Source organism: Ruditapes philippinarum, unplaced genomic scaffold, assembly GCF_026571515.1.
Source record: "Ruditapes philippinarum isolate M1 unplaced genomic scaffold, ASM2657151v2 ctg1227_1_1_1_1, whole genome shotgun sequence".
In the NCBI taxonomy this organism is placed as follows: domain Eukaryota; kingdom Metazoa; phylum Mollusca; class Bivalvia; order Venerida; family Veneridae; genus Ruditapes; species Ruditapes philippinarum.
In genome coordinates, this window is record NW_026856081.1 from 64,589 (window position 1) to 81,600 (window position 17,012).

Sequence of the window (17,012 nt, forward strand, 5' to 3'; positions counted from 1 at the left end):
GAACAGTCCTGTCAAAATTCAAGGGATCTCTTGGAACAGTCCCGTCAAAGTTCAAGGGATCATTTAGAACAGTCCTGTCAAAGTTCAAGGGATCATTTGGAACAGTCCTGTCAAAGTTCAAGGGATCATTTGGAACAGTCCTGTCAAAGTTCAAAGGATCATTTGGAACAGTCCTGTCAAAGTTTCAAGTGATCATTTGGAACAGTCCCGTCAAAGTTCAAAGGATCATTTGGAACAGTCCTGTCAAAGTTCAAGGGATCATTTGGAACAGTCCTGTCAAGGTTCAAGGGATCATTTGGAACAGTCCTGTCAAAGTTCAAGTGATCATTTGGAACAGTCCCGTCAAAGTTCAAGGGATCATTTAGAACAGTCCTGTCAAAGTTCAAGGATCATTTGGAACAGTCCTGTCAAAGTTCAAGTGATCATTTGGAACAGTCCCGTCAAAGTTCAAAGGATCATTTGGAACAGTCCTGTCAAAGTTCAAGGATCATTTGGAACAGTCCTGTCAAAGTTCAAGGGATCATTTGGAACAGTCCTGTCAAAGTTCAAGGGATCATTTGGAACAGTCCTGTCAAAGTTCAAGGGATCATTTGGAACAGTCCTGTCAAAGTTCAAGGGATCATTTGGAACAGTGATGTCAAAGTTCAAGGGATCATTTGGAACAGTGATGTCAAAGTTCAAGGGATCATTTGGAACAGTCCTGTCAAAGTTCAAGGGATCATTTGGAACAGTCCTGCCAAGTTCAAGTGATCATTTGGAACAGTCCTGTCAAAGTTCAAGGGACAATTTGCAACAGTCCTGTCAAAGTTCAAGGGATCATTTGGAACAGTCCTGTCAAAGTTCAAGGGATCATTTGGAACAGTCCTGCCAAGTTCAAGTGATCATTTGGAACAGTCCTGTCAAAGTTCAAGGGATCATTTGGAACAGTCCTGTCAAAGTTCAAGGGATCATTTGGAACAGTCCTGTCAAAGTTCAAGGGATCATTTGGAACAGTCCTGTCAAAGTTCAAGGATCATTTGGAACAGTCCTGTCAAAGTTCAAGGGATCATTTGGAACAGTCCTGTCAAAGTTCAAGGGATCATTTGGAACAGTCCTGTCAAAGTTCAAGGGATCATTTGGAACAGTCCTGTCAAAGTTCAAGGATCATTTGGAACAGTCCTGTCAAAGTTCAAGGGATCATTTGGAACAGTCCTGTCAAAGTTCAAGGGATCATTTGAACAGTCCTGTCAAAGTTCAAGGGATCATTTGGAACAGTCCTGTCAAAGTTCAAGGGATCATTTGGAACAGTCCGTCAAAGTTCAAGTGATCTCTTGGAACAGTCCCGTCAAAGTTCAAGGGATCATTTGGAACAGTCCCCTCAATGTTCAAGGATCATTTGGAACAGTCCTGTCAAAGTTCAAGGGATAATTTGGAACAGTCCCTGTCAAAGTTCAAGTGATCTCTTGGAACAGTCCCGTCAAAGTTCAAGGGATCATTTGGAACAGTCCTGTCAAAGTTCAAGGGATCATTTGGAACAGTCCTGTCAAAGTTCAAGGGATCATTTGGAACAGTCCTGTCAAAGTTCAAGTGATCATTTGGAACAGTCCTGTCAAAGTTCAAGTGATCATTTGGAACAGTCCTGTCAAAGTTCAAGGGATCATTTGGAACAGTCCTGTCAAAGTTCAAGTGATCATTTGGAACAGTCCCGTCAAAGTTCAAGGATCATTTGGAACAGTCCCGTCAAAGTTCAAGTGATCTCTTGGAACAGTCCTGTCAAAGTTCAAGGGATCATTTAGAACAGTCCTGTCAAAGTTCAAGGGATCATTTAGAACAGTCCCGTCAAAAGTTCAAGTGATCATTTGGAACAGTCCTGTCAAAGTTCAAGGGATTATTTGGAACAGTCCTGCCAAGTTCAGGTGATCATTTGGAACAGTCCTGTCAAAGTTCAAGGGATCATTTGGAACAGTCCTGTCAAAGTTCAAGGGATCATTTGGAACAGTCCTGTCAAAGTTCAAGGGATCATTTGGAACAGTCCTGTCAAAGTTCAAGGGATCATTTGGAACAGTGATGTCAAAGTTCAAGGGATCATTTGGAACAGTCCCGTCAAAGTTCAAGGGATCATTTGGAACAGTCCTGTCAAAGTTCAAGGATCATTTGGAACAGTCCTGTCAAAGTTTAAGGGATCATTTGGAACAGACCCGTCAAAGTTCAAGGGATCATTTGGAACAGTCCTGTCAAAGTTCAAGTGATCATTTGGAACAGTCCCGTCAAAGTTCAAGGGATCATTTGGAACAGTCCCGTCAAAGTTCAAGTGATCTTCTTGGAACAGTCGCGTCAAAGTTCAAGGGATCATTTGGAACAGTCCTGTCAATGTTCAAGGGATCATTTGGAACAGTCCTGTCAAAGTTCAAGGGATAATTTGGAACAGTCCTGTCAAAGTTCAAGTGATCTCTTGGAACAGTCCCGTCAAATTTCAAGGGATCATTTGGAACAGTCCTGTCAAAGTTCAAGGGATCATTTGGAACAGTCCTGTCAAAGTTCAAGGATCATTTGGAACAGTCCCGTCAAAGTTCAAGTGATCTCTTGGAACAGTCCCGTCAAAGTTCAAGGATCATTTGGAACAGTCCCGTCAAAGTTCAAGGGATCATTTGGAACAGTCCTGTCAAAGTTCAAGAGATCATTTGGAACAGTCCGTCAAAGTTCAAGTGATCTTTGGAACAGTCCGTCAAAGTTCAAGGATCATTTGGAACAGTCCCGTCAAAGTTCAAGGGATCATTTAGAACAGTCCTGTCAAAGTTCAAGGGATCATTTGGAACAGTCCTGTCAAAGTTCAAGTGATCTTTGGAACAGTCTGTCAAAGTTCAAGTGATCATTTGGAACAGTCCCGTCAAAGTTCAAGTCCTGATCATTTGGAACAGTCTGTCAAAGTTCAAGGATCATTTGGAACAAAGTTCAAGGGATCATTTGGAACAGTCCTGTCAAAGTTCAAGGGATCATTTGGAACAGTCCCTGTCAAGAACTCCTTCAAAGTTCAAGGGATCATTTGGAACAGTCCTGTCAAAGTTCAAGGATCATTTGGAACAGTACCGTCAAAGTTCAAGGGATCATTTGGAACAGTCCTGTCAAAGTTCAAGGGATCATTTGGAACAGTCCCTGTCAAAGTTCAAGGATCATTTGGAACAGTCCTGTCAAAGTTCAAGGGATCATTTGGAACAGTCCTGTCAAAGTTCAAGGGATCATTTGGAACAGTCCCGTCAAAGTTCAAGGGATCATTTTGGAACAGTCCTGTCAAAGTTCAAGGGATCATTTGGAACAGTCCTGTCAAAGTTCAAGGGATCATTTAGAACAGTCCTGTCAAAGTTCAAGGGATCATTTGGAACAGTCCCGTCAAAGTTCAAGTGATCTCTTGGAACAGTCCCGTCAAAGTTCAAGGGATCATTTAGAACAGTCCTGTCAAAGTTGAAGTGATCATTTGGAACAGTCCTGTCAAAGTTCAAGGGACCATTTAGAACAGTTCTGTCAAAGTTGAAGTGATCATTTGGAACAGTAATGCCAAAGTTCAAGCGATTTCTACATGTTTGTTTATCAAAATGCAAAAAGTTGAAATACCAACAGTATTACAACAGGCACATAGGTATTCCTGTCTTGTTGGTTAATACATTGCTCTGTGAAAGGAATCTGTATACCTACCTGTGTGAAGGTTTTTTTTTGTTTTTTTTTCAAGTTTATACAGTTTACAATTCACTCTGAGACATAAAATTTCATTTATTCATAGTTATTTTGAAGATGATATTCTCAGTTAAAAAAACTTTAGTTTCAATTTCTTATCAAAGAAGAATTATTTCAAGTTTAACCAACGTCAATGAATATAATAATTATGCACCTTTTGCCTTTATATATACAAAAATACACTCTGAATTTTTTTTTTAAAGTTTGAGACAATATCTTATTTCCATAGCAACCAGAAGTTCTTAATTAGTAGTATGATGTGTGAAGAAACCTGTTGATAATATTCGAGAATGAGGTGGTGTTTATAAACAAGTGTTTCTTTTTGTTTGTTTTGTTTTGGTTTGGTTTTATATCACACTAACACAGTATCTATAGGTCATATGACAACTTTCCAGCTGGTGGACAGGTAGACCTCAGGTGGCCCTCCGTGCATTATTTCTGACACAAGTGGTCACCTCAGTATTATAATTTATAAGCAAGCCTTCATGGAATACCAACTATCATAAATATCATAAAGAAAAGATAATAGTATCATTTTTTATTGAATAAACGAACTTTATGTGAAATTGCTGCATTTTTCTTTTACACATCAATAAGTTACAACTGTAAGATTATGATACTGTTAGTGAAAAATTAATGAAAATTTGTTCAATTTATTCTATTGAAATGTCAGACACAAATTTTCCAATTATTTACCGTGATCAAGTTTCAAAATTAAAAAATCTTTTGTTTGAAAACTGACATATTTATAGAGTAAATACATGATTCTTATTGCAGCTAAACATTTTATGTATGACAACTTTTATAACAGAGCACAGTACAATAAAACAATTAAATTTTAATGAAAATCAATTTTAACTGCACTTTGCCTTTAGAAATTTATTTAAAAAAATGAAATAAAAAAAAAAGGGCATTTTTACAAAGAGTTCTATTGTATAAAAACCTGCATAAACTGCTGAATATGTCAATATGAATTTGTCTGCTAGGAGTTTGATTTGTACATAACAGTTCATTTAAAAAACAAAGCTGCCTTCTAATAATGTAGAGTTTGGTAAGACTGCCTGGATGTGAAGTAAAAGCTTTAAGCGGTAACCAAACTAAGTCAGCCAATAGTATATATATCTGTAGGTCAGGCTGTACATTAGTTAGTGCAGGCTTGTGCCTGGCTCTATACTGTACATTAGTTAGTGCAGGCTTGTGCCTGGCTCTATACTGTGCTGCAGGCTTGTGCCTGGCTCTATACTGGGTGTACAGGCTGGCCTACCACTTTCTGTTCCAACACTGCTACTTTTATTACAAAGGAATGCACAGCTCTATAGATAGAATTTATACCCGTCCAGACCAACAATCCCTTGCGAGAGATTCATTCCCGCCATCTTGTTTTATATAACCAAATGTGTTTACATTTTCATCCATTTTCATCCATTTTCTTTTCATTATAATAACACATTTTAGATAATACATGGTGGAATACGTATTGGTAAATTTTCTTGCGTCAAACATGGTCCCGAAAAATTACGCAAAAGTGTGAACTTGAGGGATAATAATACTCTGATACAGATTTTTAACTGTATGACCCCATAGCTTCCTCTTCATAAATATACAAAGCTCTGTGTTAAGGGCCAATTTCAAAAGTTTCTTTTGTTTTATCAATATTAACACACAGTGTCAAATATTATATCAAATATTGTTGGAATATGAAAACTTGAAGATATAATGCATTGAAATAAGTAGGTTTGAATAAGTATTATGCGTTCAATTTATTTTTTATAACCCAAAACAATAAAGAAAAAAATTTTTTGTTTTTGGCCCAAATAAATAATAATAAAAATAAACCCCAGTGGAGGCCCATTAATCAATCCAACAAAATACAAGCCCCAGTTTTGTTTTTTCCCAGTAAAACAACAATAAGGCAAAGCCCAAAATTGTTGGGCTTGGCCAGTAAATAATAAATAAGAATTTTCAGCCCCCATCTTGTTTTCTTGAACCCATTAAACACAAAAGTACAACCCCATCTTTTGTGTCTTCCAAATTAATAATAGAAACAACCCAGTTTTGTGCTGCCAGTAAAATCAAAATAAAAAACCAAGCCCAGTCTTGTGTTTTTTTCTTCCCCCCGTAAATTTTTTAAATTTTAAATAAAAATACCCAACCCCAGTCTTTTGTGTTCTAGTCCAGTTTAACAATTAAAACAAAACAAACCCCAGCTTTTTTGTTTTTGTCCAGTTAATAAATCAATCAGAATTTTAAGCCCCCGCTTGTTGTTTTTGGCCAGTAAACCCAATAATCAGAATACAAAACCCCCCCCTTTTTTGTTTTAGGGGCCCAGTAAATAAGTCAATCAGAATACACCCCAACTTGTGTTTCTAAGGGGCCATAAAAATCAAAAATTCTTGGGAAAAATTTAAAAAACAAACCCCAGTCTTTGGGGTTCTTTAGGTCTTTTAAAAAGGGGTTTAAAAACCCAATAAAAAAAATTCAACCCACCTTCCCCGTCTTTAAAAAAGTTTTTGGGGTTTTCTAAAAGGGGTTAGTTTAAAAAAAAACTCATCAGAATTCACACCCATCTTATTGTTCTAGGCCCCGTAAATTAATTAATGGTACAGCCCAGACCAAATATTTAATTACCTTTATGAAATTTTTAATTATATATAACATTTATACCAGTTTGTTCAGGTTGTATTTTAAATGAATAATTAAAATACATAAATATTATTATTCTTATATAAAAAAATCCTGTAGAAAATAACCATATATTATTGTTTAACTTACAGAACTATACTTTACAGACATCTGGATATTGTAAATTTAATAGTGTTTTTTCTAAATATTGTTAGATGATCTAATTTGCATATTTATTACATATTAAGAATTTAATTAAAGGAAATTCATATCACAAAATATTTCCAAATGAAATATTGTAACAATTTTCTATTTAAATTGTAAATTTGTACAGCAAGTACTGGGTGATCCCATGAGCACTTTGTTAGCCAAAAATGTTTCAAAACACCACAGATAATGCGTTTGAAACAAACTGTATTACAACTGAAAAACTACTGAAGAACACCTGTTTTATTTATATTTTAAAAATCATTTTTAACTTAAAGTTGTCTTTAATACCTTAGTAACGCATACATCTTTTTTGTATAAAATAAGATTAAACAGTACTCCTTTTGCCTTTTGGCTGTCATTTAGAATATCAAATAACTGACTAATTTACAACTGAGGTACAATTTAACTAGGTTTATCACATAAAACAGGATATATCTTAATTAAATATTAGTTACATACATGACATGCTCCAAATTCTTTTTTAAATCTTAACCTGTTGGGAGCCTGTGCCACATCCATGCAGTCTGACAAGCTTTACACTGTTGGCAGATATACTTTATTTTCATCTCCCCTAAATTGGATCATTTCTAAAATGGAAGCTGTGGACAAGTCCATTTAAGAAACTCTACAGGTTAAAAGTTAAAGGTTCTGCCCTTTGTATACCATATAATGTAAATCTGGGACACCTTCATTTGTGCTTATTCGTTGTACAGTCAATGATACATCATTTGTGGTGCATACCGGTATTTAATTTTGCAGTCTTGATATTCCAATTAGCACAAATAATGTTCTCTGTCATATTCACACATTACAAACAAAAGAATGAAAGCCCCACCTTGATATGGATGGACAAAGCCTCTAAAAATGACAAATTACCCCTTGATATTTAGATAAAAGCCTCTAAAAATGACAAATTACCCCTTGATATTTCGATAAAAGCCTCTAAAAATGACAAATACCCCTTGATATGTAAACTTTGAAAAGCCTCTAAAAGAAACCAATTGTCCCTTGATATTAAGAGGAAAGCCTCTAAAAATGACAAATTGCCCCTTGATATGTTAACTTTGAAAAGCCTCTATAAATGAAAAATTGTCCCTGAATATTTAGAGAAAAGCCTCTAAAAATGACAAAATGCCAATTGATATTTCGAGAAAAGCCTCTAAAAATGATAAATTGCCCATTGATATATGGACAAACACATTTAAAAATGATAAATTGCCCAAAGCCAATCAATAGCAAAAAAAATTGCAAAAAGTTATATACACATGTATATATATATATATATATATATATATATTAATAATTATGAGAATCATGTAAACAACTTTATAATTTAAAGATGTGAAAATTTTATGGAAAAGGTCACCTTTAAATTTGTTGTTTTTTTTTTACAACAAAAAACAAACAAAACATTGAACTCCAATTCCATCAAAACTTCCAAACAGCTTGAATAATTTAGTTATGTAAGCAACTTTTAGAAGATCAAAGCTAAGTATACAGGACAAAATCTTCTTTTGTATAAAGTAACAACCCTTCACCTGTTTAATATGTATCAAGGAATTTAAACAGTTACTTTGATATCGTCATTTGATAGAATAAGGTATTTAACCCATATCCTGTTGGAACCAAACTTGAATAGCCCTTTAAATTGCCACCAGTACATAGCCAGCAGCCAGGGCAGCCTATATATCCATGCAGTCTGACCAGGCTCTATACTGTTGGTAGCTCATTTTTTGTGTTTTTATATTGAAATTCCTTAAAGGGACTCCACTCAGGCTATTTTGACATGGTATTTTTACATTGACATGGAAACATTTCTGGCCAAAGGTCGTCTTAAATCAGTGATCATTTTAAATTACAAACTGAAATCTAGAAATCTCATTGGCCATTCAAAAATAAAATCTGAAGAGTAGTTCTTGCCATATGTATATTCTATAAGTATTGAAAACTTCGAAGTCTTTTTTAAAGATATTTCTTGTCAAGATTTTTGTACCAATTTTGATTTACATCTGCCCCATTAACTTGTGCTCATTTGCTCCCTATGTTTCTCAAGAGTGATCAGTTTTTATTGTGCAAAATGAAAATGACCCAAAATTGTAAAGCATTTGAACACTTCTAACTCAAATACAGCCAAGAATTGCACTAAAAATTGATTTTCAATTTAATTCCAACTATATTTCTTTTCTAGCATTTGCATATAGTTCCATTTTAAGTATATCAGTAATCTGTTGATCTATATAAAAAAAAATTAAATTTTATGTTTTTAGGGTTTTGGGTTTCAGTGGATCTCCTTTAAACCACACATTGACTAAATAGGGCAAATTCATTATACAAAATTCAGCAGGTTATGGGTTTCATTAAAAAGTCCTAAGTGTATCCTATTATTCCTAGGACTTACGACTACTTATGGCACTAATTTAAGACTGTTTCAATAAATATTTTCATCTTCAGTAAAAGTTTAAGACTTTAATTTAATTAATTCTTCTGTGAAAAGTTACAAAATACAACGGCATGGCCTTTCATCCACAAAGTGTAAATATTCATCTTCATCACTATTCAGAAAGCTGAAGAGTCTTAACATAATAGTCATAAGTTAGGACATTTACTTTGAAATAAAAAATTTTCTCAGTTTTGGTCTTTATATATAAGATATATTTTAGACTTAACGCAACCCTGGTAACCAACAATTATCTTTATTCTATTGACTTTATGAAATGAATTTGCCCTGTGTTGACTTTGGATCGGTACATTCAGACGTTTCAAAATTCAGACGTTTCAAGGGATTTCAAAATCAAAATATAAAAGCTTGCTACCAATTGTATAGTCTGGTCAAGCTGTGTGGACATTCAGACTGGCCCGTCTCTATACTGGTGACAAAGACTTATCATTTGTGCAGCAAACCCGGCACTTATAGACTGATGGAGTTATTAGTTAATCTGTTGTTTATTATATGGAAACAAAGGGTAACCTTACCCATTAAGTAACAATTTATAACATTGTTAAATAGTATCTTTCTGTAAAATTACACGATAAAGTATAATTATTTGAGCCGCGCCATGACAAAACCAACATAATGGGTTTGCGACCAGCATGGATCCAGACCAGCCTGCGCATCTGCGCAGTCTGATCAGGATCCATGCTGTTCGCTATCAGTTTCTCAACTTGTTATAGGGTTTGTAAGCGAACAGCATGGATCCTGATCAGACTGCACGGATGCGCAAGCTGGTCTGGATCCATGCTGGTAGCAGATGCACTATGTTGTTTTTGTCATGACGCGGCTCATTTATGACAATGCCATGACAAAACCAACATAATGGGTTTGCGACCAGCATGGATCCAGACCAGCCTGCGCATCCGTGCAGTCTGATCAGGATCCATGCTGTTCGCTATCAGTTTCTCTACTTGTTATAGGGTTTGTAAGCGAACAGCATGGATCCTGATCAGACTGCGTGGATGCGCAGACTGGTCTGGATCCATGCTGGTCGCAGACGCACTATGTTGTTTTTGTCATGACGCGGCTCATTTATATACATGTACCTAGACTGTATTTTCTCCCATCTCCACCCATAGCCGTTCGTTGATGAGAATTTACAGTAAGCTCTAGTGGACCACCAGGTGGCGTTAGTGGAGACTTCATTGAATGGTGCATCATGGGTAGAGAGTTATGATGCGAGATCGTTACACCAGGTTGTGGGCTGCCCAACATTGGATGACCTTGACCTTCCATCAAAGGGAGATTACTCCTCTGTCCTCCAAGACCAAGTAGTTTAGAGTCTGGATGCATCTGTAATACATGGAAAAAATTTACATTTTTTTTTTTTTTCTAGAAGCACACAAAAAAGTTAGGTCAAGATTAATCTATGAAATTGTAATTTCTATTATATTAAAATGGAATCTTTATAATATGATTTTACTGCCAAGAATTATTCTATGAAATCACAGTCCAATACAGTTGTTTTTCCCATGACACATATTCACAAGTTTTGTTTTTATTTTCATCCATGAAAAATTTATATTTTATCAAAATTACAAAATTTTACATACAAAATATTATTTCAATACTAAGCATCTTCAAATTAAATTACATCAAAAGAACTCATGAATAGGTAAATATTTCATACTTATATCTTTCAATGAGTTTAAAAGTTAAAGCACAAAGATTATATCAAGTCTTTTACACTAATATAATTATATTTATGCACTTAAACATTTTTTTCTTAAGACAATTACATGTACCGGGTATCTAAACACTAACATATTCTTAGACATCTACATGAATTTAAACTTATTACAAATAATTTTTTAAACTACCAAATTATCATGTAATTTAACTATCACTAATATGAAAAAATAAGAACATGTATGTATCACTACATTTAGCCAGGATATATGAGGACATCTTTATTTCACTTCCTATATCATACTTGTCTATTTTTATTGGTTGAATCATTCAGACATTTTGTAGGTCATATTGCAGTTTTCCAGCTTTCCAGGTGGTGGATAAGACTTGCCAGGTGCCCTTCTGTGCAATATTTCAGGCACCTACCTAACTAGAACACCAAAGCTACCTGAATATCATCTTAATACGTAATAATCCAAAACACCTGGTGGGTTTCAAACCTACAGCAGTGAGGCACAAGAGGTTCACAGTAAGAGACCTAATGAACCACTGAGCCATACTGACAGTATAAACTTATAAACTGATATTATGAACTTATAAACTGATATTATGAACTTATAAACTGATATCATGATCTTGTAAACTTATATCATGAGCTTGCAAACTGATATCATGAACTTATAAACTGATATCATGAACTTATAAACTGATATTATGAAATTATACAAACAAGAGTGAAATTAAAACTTATTTGATGTATCTAAAGTCTTACATGGCTAAACCTTTTACTTTTCCCTTTCATGGCAATACTGACCTGAGGAGTCTCGGGTCAATATATTGCACTTGTCAAACAATATCATTTAGGCACAATAAAATATTGAATACATTGCAACAAGTACACAACATTTATAAAAGTTTTTTTTAGATAGAATTTCACTTGTTAACCTTATCAATTCAAGATTTTAAGAGCATAATTTCCTGCGAAATAAAAGAATAAAAAAATAACTGTAATAAATTGTTCACATGATTTTTTTTCTAAGAAAATAAAAAAATCAACAATTTTTTTTTTTATAAAGATTTTCAAACAGTAAAGTTATGTGTTTACGTGTGAAATAAAACTAAAGTGACATGTTTAATGAGAAAATTTGCATATTTTTACATCATTACGCTATCAAGATTGTATATCATAATGAGATATGTCCGACATATTAATGAATTCAAATATACTTCTTGCAAGAAATACCTGCAAACTTTTACGAGGTTGTCACTTTTTTCACCAAATTTGACATTGTGTATTTTTTTGTTTATTTTTTTTTTTTTCAAATTGGTGGTTTAAATTTTTTTGTTAATCTTTAAAAGTCTTAAAAAAGTCTCAAATATCCAGCAGTCTGTACTAATTAAAGAATAGGTAACACCGACATTATCTTGTTTGAGGAAAATTGAGAAATTTAAATCTTAATAGTATCATTTCAACAATGGATATATGTAAAATTGCAAAATTACAAGTTAATTTCAGGTATTTTAATATTAAATATTAAAACTGTACAATTAAATATTAAAACTGTGCAGACAGACAATGGTATTTAAAGTGTGACAGTACATTATGTTAAATTGTCTATAATATGTACATTTGTGCAGTTTGACAGACTGCAGGCACTAATTTATTGATACACTCGCTGACAGATTCAAATACTAGTCAGTTACGAGGACATGTTGTTAATTCTATAGGACAAGGACCTTATTAATCCCCAAGCCTGCTACCTATACACATCCATGCCATCTAATCATAGTCTGCATTGTTCCCTATTTATTTTGTAAATTTTCTTAAACAAGAAACAAGTCTATTTAAGATATTTAAACCAGTAACCAATATTTTGAAATTGTCTATATAACTAGAAATTTGTATGGTGACTATCAAGCTATATTCCCGAGGGAGGAAATACATAATTACTGTGGAGGGAGAGGATACATGTCACCCATAATTACTGTGGGGATGATACATACAGCCCCTCATGATTACTGTTGAGTGGGAGAGAGACAATACATGCCCCTCATAATTACTGTAGAGTAGACAATACATGTCCCTCATAATTACCGTAGAGTAGACAATACATGCCCCTCATAATTACCGTAGAGTAGACAATACATGTCCCTCATAATTACCGTAGAGTAGACAATACATGCCCCTCATAATTACCGTAGAGTAGACAATACATGTCCCTCATAATTACCGTAGAGTAGACAATACATGCCCCTCATAATTACCGTAGAGTAGACAATACATGTCCCTCATAATTACTGTAGAGTAGACAATACATGCCCCTCATAATTACTGTAGAGTAAACAATACATGCCCCTCATAATTACTGTAGATTAGACAATACATGCCCCTCATAATAACATTGGGGGGAGGGAAACACTACATGTCCCTCATAATTACTGTGGAGGGAGATAATATATGCCCTCATAATTACTGTGGGGGGAGCAATACATGTCCTTCATGATTACTGTGGAGGGAAATGATATACATGTCCCTCTTGATAACTTTGGAGGGAGACAATACATGTCCTTTGGCACAAGAGGGAACCAACCTCCGTAAGATGGCTTGAAATTTTGAATCAGTAACTTCAAATATAGTCAAACCTGTCTGTTAACTGGCAAATGCAAAAATAAGAGACAAAATTTTTTCTCTCGCAATAAAAATAAAAAATGCAGGTTTTTGACTGATAACAATTGAAATATAAGTATATAAAGGGAGGTAATGAAGATGCAATTTTTATTTGGATAATATAGGCTTTTTGTTTGCTAATTTTTTTGCAAATGACAAAATTAAATTGATATCAAACAGATTTTATGTACTAAAATAATACTATTTGAAAACAATTATATCTACTTTAAATACATAAAAATAGTGCACGTCAAATTTAAATTAGCAAAAAAATATGACCTGTTATATAATACAGAGACAGTTATCTATGGCAAACAAATGAAAACTGCATAAAGTAATTTTTTGCCATGTTTAATTAAGGAAAAACTTGTCATCATTAACCATAAATTTACAATAATTAAATGGAAACAAAAGCAGAAATACACCTATCATTACATTATGTTAATGAGTTATCCGTTATCGTATAATGACAGCAACCGGTGGAACGAAGCTGATTAGACAATACTTTATTGTTTGAACCAACGCTTATTTTTTTATTTAACCATTTAACCCTTAACCCTTGCTGAATATTTTAAATGGACTTGTCCCACTTCCATTTTTGGAACTGTCCATTATCAATTTTAGGGATATCAATTTGAATATTTAAAGTTAAATGTCAGCCAACAGTATAGAGCCTGGGTCTGACTGCATGGATGTGCAGGCTGGCCTGGCTATCTACTGGTGGCAAAGGCTTAACGCTTTTGGTTCCAGCACTTAATGGGTCAAGTCCTGCTATATTTCTATAATGGATCTGTCCAGCTTTGAATTTGAAGCAGTCCATTCAAAAGTAAAGGGATTTCAATATCAAAATACAAAAATTGAGCTGCCAACAATATAGAGCCTGGTCAGACTGCAAGATTGTACAGGCTTGCCTGGCTAAAGGCTTCCACCAGGTTAAGGGTTAACCTTTCAACCCTTATTTCGAAAAATATCTTAAATGGACTGGTCTATCATTATAACTGAATAATACCATTAATCATTTTTAGTGAAAATTTTGAAAAAAAAATGTACAGACTGAATAACAAACAGTTTAGACCATGAGCTGTCGTGACCTTATCTAATGGTCTGTTGTAAGTCACATGGATAGCTGCAGGGTAATGTTTAACCTGCTCAAGTTTTTTTAAAGACTTGTCGAGCTTCCATTTTAGGGACTGTCCATTATCAATTTTGGGGATGCTTCCATTTAAGGGACTGTCCATTATCAATTTTGGGGATGCTTCCATTTTAGGGACTGTCCATTATCAATTTTGAGGATATAAACAACAAACAATATCTACAAATGTTTCTAAAATTCAAATTCATGATAAATGTTTAATACCGCTTAAGCTGGTGCTAGGGGGCATGGGTGTCAGCTTGCAATTTCCCATACCATTCATGAACAGGCTCAATCAAACTGAGCCTGCAACATTTTCAATTTTGCCATTTTGGACTTTATTTCGAGATTCCATTTCACTATATTTTGAGTTTGGTTTGTGAACTATTTTATGGTAGCAAATGGCAAAGGTTCATCACTGTCAGATCCAGTTATCTTGATATAACGAATGTCTTTCAGGGTATATGGCTACAACACACTGTGGTAAACTGGGCGTCGTACGTTTTTGGTCAATTTTGGCCCATCAACAAAAAAAAAAATACAAATTTTGGTATATCAAAATTAAACTATATTTATAACAGATGAAGCAAGATTTAGTCAGATATCTTTTAGAAAAAAAAAAGTTATAATAAATCAAAACAACCTATCAAGAAAACAAAATACTACAGCTTGACATCATCAACATGAAACTCTTTTTTGGTATCAAAATGCTCGAATTATGAGCAACACGGTACATAATTGATGCTTGCCTTAATTTGTAAATGATTACATTGCTTTCGCAACAGAAGGTACAAAAATTACAAGAAGGCACCAACGCAATTCTTCAATAATAGCATTTTGTCCTTAAGAAATCTAAACAATCAACTCTTTTTTGTTTGTTTGTTTTTGTTTTTTTTTGTATTCAGCTGATACTGTGGTTCATTATCTCACTTTAAGGAATCTCATTTAAAAGACTTTCATTAATTCACAATAATTCAGGTTGTACAGTCATGTACTCTTGTATATCTCATATTCATGTATTCCGGTTTTAATAAAAAGTGTTATTTATACATTTTTATTTATATTTGTTGTTTTGTTATATACTTACATGTATTCCGAGGGTCGCGGGTATAAGTCCCCGGGTCAGACTGCACATTATTCTCACATAGTGACAATTTCCATAATCTCATATTCACATGTCTGACATTTATTTTTTCATCATCTCATTTTCATAAATTGGCTAATATTTTTGTGTGTCTTATTTAATAAATTTGAATTTTATTTATGAGCTTCTGATTTACATGAATTCTGTTTATATTTATGTACATCTAATTTTCATGAATTTGATATATATTTTTTTTGGGGGTTATATTTATTTAGGTATCACATTTTCATGAATTTGGGTTATATTTATTTAGGTATCACATTTTCAAGAATTTGGGTTATATTTATTTAGGTATCACATTTTCATGAATTTGGGTTATATTTATTTAGGTATCACATTTTCATGAATTTGGGTTATATTTACTTAAATTTCACATTTTCATGACTTTGGGTTATATTTTAGTTAGAGTGAATGATGATTCAATATTTCTATATTTCTCAGGTGTATAATAACATAATTATAAAGAAGACATGATTTAAAGTCTAAGGTATAATGTAACACAGGTCTAGATTTTAAACATCATAATTTTGTATATTATACCATCAAAAAATGTCATATATTATATAAATAACCTATGTATTCTTACAAACTTCATAGTTTTTCATCAAGCAATTTTAGCTTGTTCAAGGTTGTCTAAATTTATTATGCATGCATGCATGTGCACCAGACGGTAAAAATATGCCACATCAGGGGAAAAAAAATACAATATTGATTGGCAACATCTTATGCATAAAACATAAACTGTATGCAACTGCTTGTTATATTTTTATCATATGCATTTTATACTGCAGAGGCAATTAGGGAATTTACACTTGAACAAACATGCAAATGAGCCGCGTCATGACAAAACCAACATAATGGGTTTGCGACCAGCATGGATCCAGACCAGCCTGCGCATCCGCGCAGTCTGATCAGGATCCATGCTGTTCGCTTACAAACCCTATAGCAAGTAGAGAAACTGATAGCGAACAGCATGGATCCTGACCCGTCTGGTCTGGATCCAATTGCTTGTCGCAAACGCACTATGTTGGTTTTGTCATGACACGGCTCAAATGTTTTACGATTTCTTCAACTTTGAAGGGCTCTTTTTCCTCAATTATCAAAGTTCTTGTCACAGAAAGGTGTTTTATACATGACTGACATTATTTCAGTTTAGAAAGGTGCAAGATTTCTCTCCTCAATTAATGTCCATTTTGGCCAAGTTAAAAAAAATGCACTTTTGTTTTTGATATTCTTTTATAAAAAGATAAAAATGGATTGCTTTTACAGATTCGGGAAGCATTTTATGTGACCATTTACCACCTACAACAGGTGACTGTTGATGGTATAAAGTAGAGTGATTTTTGACGGGGTCTTCACAAAGTGGCAGTTTAGGTCAGGTAACCGCCAAAAAGAGGTGACTGTTATT

At 34.0% G+C, this 17,012-nt stretch overlaps 1 protein-coding gene across 1 annotated transcript in view; it reads right to left on the reverse strand.

The window, feature by feature from the left end:
- Positions 1-17,012, reverse strand: part of LOC132745332 (uncharacterized) — a 71,466-nt gene that overhangs the window by 8,463 nt on the left and 45,991 nt on the right. The window contains exon 4 of the mRNA XM_060734225.1: positions 10,078-10,324. Within this exon, the coding sequence (XP_060590208.1) occupies positions 10,078-10,324 (247 nt within the window). The remainder of the gene's footprint in view (positions 1-10,077; positions 10,325-17,012) is intronic.